An 11088-nucleotide genomic window follows, 5' to 3' on the forward strand; every position below is an offset into this window, starting at 1 on the left:
TGCGGTTGGAGGGTGCTGGGGGGTCAATGCCTGAGGGCTCCCAGGATGTGAAAGGGGGCAGGCTGGGCTGAGTGACACTCCCCTTCCCCCTCCCCCAGTGCACGAATTTCGTGCACCGGGCCCCTAGTGGTGATTATAATTTCTTACATTACTGGTTCTCCATAGTCTCAGTTTTAAAAATAGGATTTCCTCAAAGTATTATATTTACTCACAGTTGATCTTCAAAATATAAGGAGTAGGAAAAACTTGTTATGAACAACTGATTTGAGGTATAAATAGGTGTTATAATTCCCCTATGTCACAATTCGGCTATCGTGTCCATAGAACTTTTAATCTTCTCTTTGCTTAGAGCTACACATATTTTATTATTTTAATAACAAGTTCTATTTGTGTTATCCAGGTTAAAAAATAGCATGTCAAATGTCTTGGACACAAATCTGTCAAGCTGCTATGTTTCCATTTTCTCCAATATGATTTACTCAAGATTAATCTGATTTCACACCCAGGGAAGAACAGAAACTTCTCAATGATTCTCACTCCTTGATTTTGTAAAACCCAGATTTTCTAGTCTCGCAAAGTATTAGCAGTGTAGCTTCATGCATCATTATTCTGTGTAGTCCCTGGCTGAACTGATTATATCAAGAAGGCAGTTGTGGGCTGCAGTGATACTCACAAAATAGACTGTTGCCCTAACTGGTTTAGCTCAGTGGATAGAGCATCGGCCTGCGGACTGAAGGGTCCCAGGTTCGATTCCGGTCAAGGGCATGTACCTTGGTTGTGGGCACATCCCCAGTAGAGGGTGTGCAGGAGGCAGCTGATTGATGTTTCCTCTCATCGATATTTCTAACTCTCTATTCCTCTCCCTTCCTCTCTGTAAAAGATCAATAAAATATACTTTAAAAAAAAGTCTGTTGACCTAGACATTTACAGCCACTATTCTTAGATATACTTTTCACAAATACATTTAAACAAAATAACATACAGATAATATACAGGCTGAGTTATTAATTAAGCAAAGGCAAACTTTAAGACCAATTTGAGTATACCCTAGAAAATGGACCCATTGTTTTCCCTTGATAAAATGCATTCCACCATAGCCAAGAGAATTCCCACAATAAACCAAAGTAGTTTAAACAATCACAAAATGTGGCTTTCATTCAAAAGTCATAAAGTAATTGTTTTCAATGATGTGTTTATTTTAAGAGAAAGCTACTAAATATACATGACAAAAATAAGATCTTAACCTACAATTATTTCCTCCCCCTTCCCCAACAAATATAAATTCTAAGGTCAGATTGGACAATCCCTGTTGGAATACACCATGAGAAAATGGGAGTTGCAGTGACCCCGAATATTGCTTGAGTGGGTCATTTAGCCACTGTAATTAAGTGAACACATTAGTGTTCAAATAATAATGCTTCTGTTTCTCAGCACTTTTCCCCTTGTTAACCACCCTTGACACACAACCAGCCCCGACCAGAAATGTAGAACCTGAGACTGGACATGCCCAGGAACTGAAAGTTTCCAAAAGTCTGAGACTACATTCTCAGAGAAAAACACCACCTGGTAATTAAGGCTCCAATGTTCTAACTTGTTCTGAGTTCATCAAGTAAGCAATGTCAGTTATTTATTATGCTCTTTTCCCTCTTCTTCTATCTTATATTCATCAAGCAACAATCAAACATGTAACTATTTGTTTAATCAAATATTTTTTAAATAAAATTATGTAAGGCCAATCACTGTCTCTTGAGTACTGGCTTCTGATACTGCCGTTTATCTATCTTATCTTTTATCTTTTTCATCGTTTTGCCAATTCTGCTGGCAAAAATTTCACATAAGAACAGTGATGCTACACTGCTGTGCTAGGTAGATAAATATCGAAAAAGAGAAAGAGAATATTAACAAGACACTGGTGCTGTTTATGGGTGATGGGCAATATCCACTGCCCTAATCAACATGCCTACAAGATGGATCAAATGATAGACTGTTGGTGAAAGTATAAATTGTTTCTACTTTCCTAGAAAGCAATATGGTTAAACCTACTTTTAAAAAAATATTATTAAATTTGCTGGGGTGACCTTTGTTAATAAGATCATAAGTTCAAGTGTACATTTCTATAACATATGATCTATATCTTGCCTTGTGTGCCCTCCATCAACAGTCAAATCTCCTTCCTTTACCATGTATTTGGCCCCCTTTACCCTTTATTAGGTTAAACCTACTTTTGTAGGTTTCACCTACATTTAATACATTGTATTTCAATAAATACATAATTGAAAATACTTAATTACTTTATAACTTTTAACATTCACAAAAGCCTTAGACTTTTTCACACCCTTTGATTTATCAGTTCCATTTCTAAGAATTCATCTTAAAAGAATAACCATGGTATTACTCAAAATATAGTGAAAAAGTTATTTGTGTCAAGGTTTTTAAACAAATATCAAAATATGTAATAAATAACTTTGCAAAACCAGGTAGAGGGTTGAATTTTTGTGGTACAACCATATATTGTAATACCATGCAAGTAATAAAAAATAGGTTGTAAAAGAATATTTAACACAATGAAGGTTCGTAAACATAGAAGGTTAATAAACATTCATTGAAAAAAATGGATAACATAGGACCTGATTCATCAAGAAGAAAATCAATGGATATGTGTAGAATATTTCTTCATTTTTATAAACAACATACCCGTAACTCATATAACTGACTGTCTTTACAAAATCTGTACTTGGAAATCTGACAGCATCTCAAATTCAACATGTCCAAACCTGAACACCAGATCATCCCCACATGAAGGTTTCTGCTCCTGAGTTTCTTCTCAGGTAAAATGTGACTTTCATATTGCCTGTCTCTCCAATTTGGAGGGCAGCAGTTTGCCCTGTGACTTTGCTACCCTGATGTACCTAAGAAGAGTTGGTGATTTTTTAGCTTGTTCGGGTTTTTAGAGCAGAGTGACAAACTCTAAGCTCCTTCCCTGCTGGATCAGAAATTGGAAGTCCCTATTGATTATTTAAAGATTTAAAACTTGCCAAAACCGGTTTGGCTCAGTGGATAGAGCGTCGGCCTGCGGACTGAAGGGTCCCGGGTTCGATTCCGGTCAAGGGCATGTACCTTGGTTGCGGGCATATCCCCAGTGGGAGATGTGCAGGAGGCAGCTGATCGATGTTTCTCTCTCATCGATGTTGCTAACTCTCTATCTCTCTCCCTTCCTCTCTGTAAAAAATCAATAAAATATATTTAAAAAAAAAAAGATTTAAAACTTGCCTGAGAAACCATCCTGCTAAACTTTTTTTTGTTTAATGCTTATGTCATTGCACTTATTTAAACCTTTTCTTTATGATTTTCACTGCAGGTAGCATACTTTAAAAGGCCTTCCCCATTCCAAGATTACTTAAATTTGTTTTGTTTTTATCTCATTATTTTATTATTTTTCTTATTCATATTTTAATAAACCTAGAGTATTTTAGTCATATGGGATAAGAAAGAGATCTAACCTCATTTTTTCAATTTCTTGTTATTTAATGCTCCTATAAATAATACAATCTTTCTTATAGTTTTGAAATTTTTCCTTTATAATAAATTAAATTATTATAGATATGTTCTGTCTTTCTATTTTGTTCTACTTATCTGCTACAAATTCCACAGATATATAAAACTTTCTAACCTATTTTGATATTATATATTTGTGTTTGGCTGTGCAAGTTTCACACCCAATCTCAGTTATTCTTCATTTTGAAACTTTGGCTGATTTTACAACCTTAATCTTCCTGATACATTTTAGAATACATTTAAACAATTCTTCAATTGTAACTGCACCAAACTAATAGATTATTTCATGAGTTATGGATATATTGAAATCAACTAGCATATAAAATTTTAGTTGCTTGCATTCCTACTCACACTGGCTTTAGACATTAATGTGGACTAATGACCCTTGAAATCCAGCAGTGAGGGTGGCTTCCCACACCGTTCAAACGGGGTGCCAGCTCAGTTTCCCCATGATGATCTGGGCTTCTTGTGTGCTGTTTCCCTTCATCCACACAACAGCTGCCAGCAGCAACCTCAACTATGTGCTTTCTTAGTCCATCCACTAAGAAAAAAAGGCACTGCTCCTCACAAGCACCTAATTAAAGTTCTGAGCTTTGTTCTTCACTTGGGGACCACCATGAGCTAGTAGCTGAGCCAGGGAAATACGGTTACTGACTGGTGCACAGTCCCACCAGGGACTACCTTTGGGTCTGCAATGGAGTCATTCCAAACCAAACCAGTGAGCCGCTACAAAATAGGAGGAATTAAAATAAATGTTGGGATTAACCTTGAGGTCCACTGCCATTAGCCCAATGAAAACTTATAACTTAAAAATGTCCCCCAGAAATGTCAACGTTCTTATATCATAGCAACACACATCTATTTAAAATATGCACAAACTCACTTATGTAGGTGTGTACCTACATGGGCACAATGTATGTGTATCCTTACAAAGCCTAATAACTGGAATCCAAAGGGGAAATGGCCATATCAAAATTATGACAGATACTGGGCAAACTAAAATAACAGTTGAACATATAACTCATTGTGCTGGTTAGAATATTATTTTTCTCACCTTACTGCCCACCAGTCAGATTGTTGATGCCCATGACCTCTGTACTTATGCAAAATAGCCCATTTACTCTCTTTCTCCTCAATGAAGCTATGCCTGAAACATCATTCAGTTTTATTTCCTCATTCACAGCCAGCATATTATAAAATAGTCTCTTAGTTGCTGTGAGCATGTAATATGTATTTGATTAGGATACATGTCAATATATTGCTTCCTCTAAATATTCCAAGCCTGCTTAAAGGCAAAGCCATATCCTATCTAGTCTGTCAATTGAACACCATAGTAAGGAATTTAGCAGAGATTACTGATATGTTAAGGATTACCCAATAAATATTCATGAAGTAAAACATCATTAATTTTATAAACTTTGTTCTATATAATTATATGTGGGAAGCACACTGTTAAACAAGGATTCATGAACCTGTATTCCTCCAAACTAGATTCCTACTGGCCCGATAACATGCCTTGCCATGCTCACCTTCATTGTTTGCATATTTAATTCAACTCAGTTGAACAATCATTTATTTTGCAGCGATGATGTGCTCAGATATGCTAGGTGATAAGCATACAAATGTTGTTAATAAATTACTTTGTCTTCAAGGGACCAGAGTCTACCATTTAATATCCCTTTTTAGAACATCCTCCCTACCCCTTTTCTGTTTTCTAATCCTTGTTTCTTCCCTTAGCATTTGACGTACATTCATCTTATTTTCTACTTAAGCTCCAGTAACATCAATGGAGCTGTGAATCTCATCTTTTCCTGAGTGCTCAGGGTTGTATGAAGGAAAAGGTCAGATTAAAAGGAAGGTAGGAAAGTGAGCTGTGAGGGGTAGATCTTAGCAGGAGGCAGGCATTACAGGCTGCGAAGGCAAACTCCTCCATGTTTTGGAGCTGCTATCCGAGAGACACCACCATCTCAGTTACCAGTGCTAAGGTACCGGGAGCAGGTCCATCCTTGCTGTTTCAAGGGACCTGGCGTATATGGCATACTGTTCTTAATATGTTTGCTCACCTTCTTGGCACTATGTGTTTTAACCAAGGTCACCTCTCCAAGAAAGGTTGTTTCCCGAGGTAGAGATTTTCCCCTGAAGTTAGGGAGGGAATAAAACCCCTTAACTAAGTGCCAGGTGCGTAGTTAATCACTTTAACAACGAACAATCATGCTTAAACTACATAATCCCTGGAATGGAGATAAGAAATGCACTAACCTTTGGAATAGAGATTGATAGGATTGAATCAACTGGTATAAATACAGATGTAACAAGACAACAACCTGGCTGGAGAACCTAGCAAGAGAACATGGACACAGAACTTGGCTGGAGATTGTGGCTAGGGATCCTGGCAAGGCTGCTGATCAACTGAACGCTGTCTCCATGTCATTCCTTCTTCGCTGACTCCGTCCACACCTTTGAGGACCCCTGGACCTGCTGGGGTTGGACCCCAGCTCTAAGGGGACAAAATGCAATGTGCAAGGAAAGGTCATGGGGCAATCAACTCACTTTAAAAGGACAGAGTCAGCCTGGCCGGTGGTTGAGCGTCAACCTGTGAACCAGGAAGTCATGCTTTGATTCTCAGTCAGGGCACATGCCCAGGTTGCAGGCTTGATCCCCAGCAAGGGGCCTACAGGAGGCAGCCAATCAATGATTCTCTCTCATCATTGATGTTTCTATCTCTCCCTCTCCCTTCCTCTCTGAAATCAATTTAAATTTTTTTTAAAAAAGGACTGAGTCAGATTTACCTTCCTCACAGCCCGAATCAGCCTGACAGTAATGCTTCTGTCACACACACACACACACACACACACACACACACACGCTCCTTTTTTCTTGTTGAGTTCTAAAATCTCTTTAATAAGGATAGGATAGGGAAGGGAGAAAGGATGTTTATTTTGCAATTAGAGACTTAAATTAAATGCATGGTTGAGTTAATACATCACTGTGACTGATTTTCAATTAATTCATCAATTAATCAACACATATAAATGATATATTATTCATTTTTTTCTCAGCTCTATTGCAATATGGAAAGGAAAAATGGAAGGCAGAGAGGTGGGAGAGATGAAGCTCTTAGGAGACTAAAGCATGTTTGTTAGGCAAGAAGATGAGACCATCACCACAGAGATGTAAGAAAGAAGATTAGGTCAGGAAAGACTCAGATGTCACCTAGGACTGCCTCATCGAGGGTGCAGAGACTAGTAGTAGTAACTGGAGACTGAGGATCAAGAAGCTACTAAAACAAATGACTCTACTTGATAGGATTTAAGGTTTTCCTTATTGTTATTCATTTCTTAACACTAGTAATTTCATATAGAGGCATTTCATTTACAAACAATTCATTAAGAAAGGTAAGAAATACAAATAAATGTCATATTTATTTTCTTCTGTTTCAAAGTAACAGCCCTTAATAAGCCCTTAGTGAAAGGACACTATAAATGTATCTCTACAATAGTTTTTCTTTCTTTTTAAATACATATTCTTTGGGGAAATTTTTTTAGGTCAATGTAATAGAATAAAAAGCATATTTCCATACAAAACATTCCCCAGAAACTTCATATGCCAAACATTACATGAGGTAAACTATTGATCTGAGCCACATGGCATTTCTGAGTTTGCTCATGAAATGAATTTTAATATAGAATTTACACTAGAGAAGTTGACCCTGCCACAACTGAATTTTAAATCACTTAACAGTATATTTGTCATTCAGGAGAGGATTACAGCCAAAAGTACACTTTCTAAAAAAAAAAATGACCATGTTTTTTAAAATTTACAAAATATACTTATATTCACCATAAGACAAAATCACAGTGGATTACAAATAATCCATATGATCATAATTCCATAATTACATTTTTTTCCTTGCAACCAGTTGTTACTACTGGTCTGTAAATCTCCACTGAAGAAGCCCTTCACATCTTGAAATGAAAATCCATAGTTACAAAAATTTCATGTTTTAAAAAAAAACTATTTCTTACCTGTGTAGTAGAGAGCTCAGTGAGAAGGCTATTTTCATCATGTTTCAACCTTATAAAAACCTTTAAAACCACTATTTCAGAGAAATCATTTTGGAGAGGGGAAAAAAAACCCCTTTCCATTCAACAAATATTCAATCTAAACATTTATCGATTGACTATATTCCAGTCACATAGTAGTACCTATGAAAATGGTAAATCAGAAGTATAGTAATCTCCCACAAAAATAAAAATGTCGTAGCAAAAATCTACATAGTTCAAGCGGTTTTATGTTATTACCTACTTATGTCTTCTAATTGCAGATCAAAATCTTGAAGTTTCTTTTGATATTTCTCTGTAAAGTTACAGAACTCATTAAAAATTGAAGATTTCAAATCAGGGTATGGGCATTCCAAAGCGTCTAATTCCATTGGCAGTTCACTAAGCAGGTTCCTCCTTTCTTCTGAATAATGATCTAGTATCTGAAAAATAAATTACATGATTGTTTTATTTAACGCCAATGACAAATTGATAAACAAATTACTGTCTGCTTCACACTTACTTTAATACTCCAGTCTGAAAGGTTATTTTCTAAATTCTGTTGCTCCAGGCTAAGTCTCTCAAAGACAGCTTTTAATTGTTTCTTCACAGAGTCAACCTATTGGAACATTTAGAACAAGTAGTATGCAAATTCTTGTGATTCATTCAATATGTATATTTAAATTCACAGGAATTAATCTCAAAAGCCAGTAAGTGATGATAAATTAGATAAGAGAATGTGCCTTTGAGGACCTGGGGGAGAGGATTCAAGTGATACCATAGCCAGGCGTGCTTATCAGAGGGGTTTCCAAACACATAACTCAAAACTGGCTGGGAAGTACAGGGGGGGTCCTAGCCTCTGCACCCACATTTTGATTTTGTTTGTGGTAAGGCAGAGAACTTACCAGAATGTCTGTTCCAATCAGCCTTTCCTTCCCTTGCATCCTTTCCTCTAACTCTCAACTGGGCATGGGATTTTTAATACATTTTTATAAATTATTATTTATGAAAGCAATATAACACTACAGACAATTGAAAAATAGACTGAGAAAAATCACCTAAAAACCTATGTCTAGTGCAGCTATGATGATGGAGTTTATGCTCTAGTCAAGGGAAACTGTCAATAAACTAATAAAAAATAGCTACGAAAGTATCAGGAGGAGGTAAGCGATGCAAAAACAGGGTGAGGTAATAGGGAGTGACTATGGCTTCCTTCAAGTGGACTATGAGAACAGGTCACTCAGAAGCAAGGACATTTAGGCAAACACCTAAGGACAAGAAGCACCCTCAGTGAAACAGGAAATAGCCCGTGCACAGGCCCTGAGACAGGAAGGAGCCTGATATGTGTGAGAAGGAATAGAAAGAAGGCCAGACCAGTGACAGGGTGGCGGAAGTGGGTTTCAGGTAGGAGATGCGACTGAAGAAGAGGGAAGGGCATGATGTGAGCCAGGAGGAGCCCTGAGGAGGGCGGGGGGATGACTTGATCTCCATGCACTGAAGGTAGGTCCCAGAATGCAATGGGAGGAGGAACAAGAATGAAAGCTAGGAGACTAGGTATGAGGCCATTATAACACTCCAGGCTCCAAATGAACAAGCTTGGACAGATTTAAGGATGTTTAAGATACTGAATAGACAGAATTTGCTGTATCTTCTATTAAAATACACCCTTGTTGGTTCCTTATCTCAAACGGTTCTAGTTGGGACAAAAAATGAAATATTATGTTATTAAAAGTAAAGGTAATATACTGACCTCTTTCAGTACATCCACTGAATTCAACTCACTGTGTGAGTGTGAATGCTGTCTGTATTTTAGGTCTGCTATCAATTGATGAATAGGATTTATCACATTTTTAAGATACAGGCACCATTGTTCAGATAACTCTTGCTCTAAAGTGAAACAAAATTAAATCAAGATAACACATTATTTTAATTTTTTACGAACAGGTTCTTAGAGTCAGATTTATTTTTGGATTATTTTAGAAAAAAACAAACAGCAGTTAATAAAAGAACATGAAGTGAGTGGTCCACTTTCATCTTCAAAACACCCCTGTAAATATAGGATAAAAAAAAAATCTCACCAAAATTCTTAAGGTCAGAAAGACATTCACTTCCAATGTTCTCTTCTTTGAAAAAAGATTTTATTTCAGATTCCACTTTAGACCTGAAATAGACATTATCTGGGTTTAAAAAATATGGGTTTAAAAAATAGTAGTAGAAATTTAACCTAATGTGGTTTTATTCACTGGTTTGTTTATTCTGATCACATACTAAATTCCTAACATGGATTTGGTACTTGCCTGACACTACCAATGAACATTTGGTCTCTCCAAAATGTCCACTGAGACATTTGGCCCATACCAAAAGGTCTTGGATAGTTCATCCTGACCAAAACATCCATGGGGACTTTGATCTATGGCTAAAGGTCCTTGAAATTTGGTCCTGTCTAAAACATCCATGAGCATATTTGGTTCATGCCAAATGGTCCTTGGTTCTGTCAAAAATGCCCATGCTTAGGAAATGCTGGATTCAGATAAGCCATAATGCTTATTTCTACTCTTGGTTTACAGGGATAATACATTAAAAAGTACTATCATGTTTTATTGGTCCAATAGGGTTGTGGCTGTTTTGCCAGTAATAGTACCCTTCTTGCCTCAGTTAGCCTTGCTGGTAATGGTAAATGGGGTTAGCTAGATGGTTCCAGGTTGGAATCTTGCAGAAGAGCAGAATTTATATTAACTATGCATGTTTTGGACAGGCCCAAATATCAAGGCGTGGACCAAATATCTCTGGACGTTTTAGACAAGACCAAATGTTTTGCAAGGAAAGGAAGCATAAGTGAACCCTCTGGGGAGAAGTAACAGCGAAAGCCAAGGTGAGCCGGTGACATGCCCCAGCATCACTTCTTTGGGGAGAGCTCGGGGCATTGGGAAGCCATTGAGGGATATTAAGCTGACTTCCCCTGCTCAGCAGATCTGTGTTTCAGAAAGATTCCCAAGGCAGCAAGATGCAGGACAGACTGGAAGGAGGGGTGATCAACAGAAATGGAACATGAACAGGAGGGGACAAGGTGAATCTGAACCAACAAGGAGGTTATTTTAGTTAAGAGAAAATGAATTCCTGAACTAAGGAAATAAGGGTAAAAGTATATTTGGTTTTTATACAGTAGTAAAAGGAATAAATCTTAATGACTTTTTACATATTATTTAAATATAGCCATTTTTAGCCCTGAGCAGTGGTTAGAGCATCGGCCCAGTCAAGGGCACGTACCTTGGTTGTGGGTTCAATCCCCAGCTCTTTTAGGAGTGAGAGGCAACCAGTTGATGTGTCTCTCTCACATCAATGTCTCTCTCTCTCTCTCTCTACCCCCCTCCTCCCTCTCTTTCACTCTCTGTAAAAATCAATGGAAAAAATATCCTCTGGTGAGAATTAAAAACAAACAAAAAATAAATATAGTCACTTTTAGAGTAAAAGCATAACCTGCTCTAAATGGAGA

General features: G+C 37.3%; 1 protein-coding gene across 1 annotated transcript in view; it reads right to left on the bottom strand.

The window, feature by feature from the left end:
- The window catches only part of CCDC148 (coiled-coil domain containing 148), a 180381-nt gene that overhangs the window by 127910 nt on the left and 41383 nt on the right, over positions 1–11088 (bottom strand). The window contains exons 4-7 of the mRNA XM_015566302.1: positions 9674–9756; positions 9346–9482; positions 8119–8214; positions 7857–8038 (exon numbers count right to left, since the gene is read on the bottom strand). Of these exons, the coding sequence (XP_015421788.1) occupies positions 7857–8038; positions 8119–8214; positions 9346–9482; positions 9674–9756 (498 nt within the window). The remainder of the gene's footprint in view (positions 1–7856; positions 8039–8118; positions 8215–9345; positions 9483–9673; positions 9757–11088) is intronic.

Source organism: Myotis davidii, unplaced genomic scaffold, assembly GCF_000327345.1.
Source record: "Myotis davidii unplaced genomic scaffold, ASM32734v1 scaffold433, whole genome shotgun sequence".
In the NCBI taxonomy this organism is placed as follows: domain Eukaryota; kingdom Metazoa; phylum Chordata; class Mammalia; order Chiroptera; family Vespertilionidae; genus Myotis; species Myotis davidii.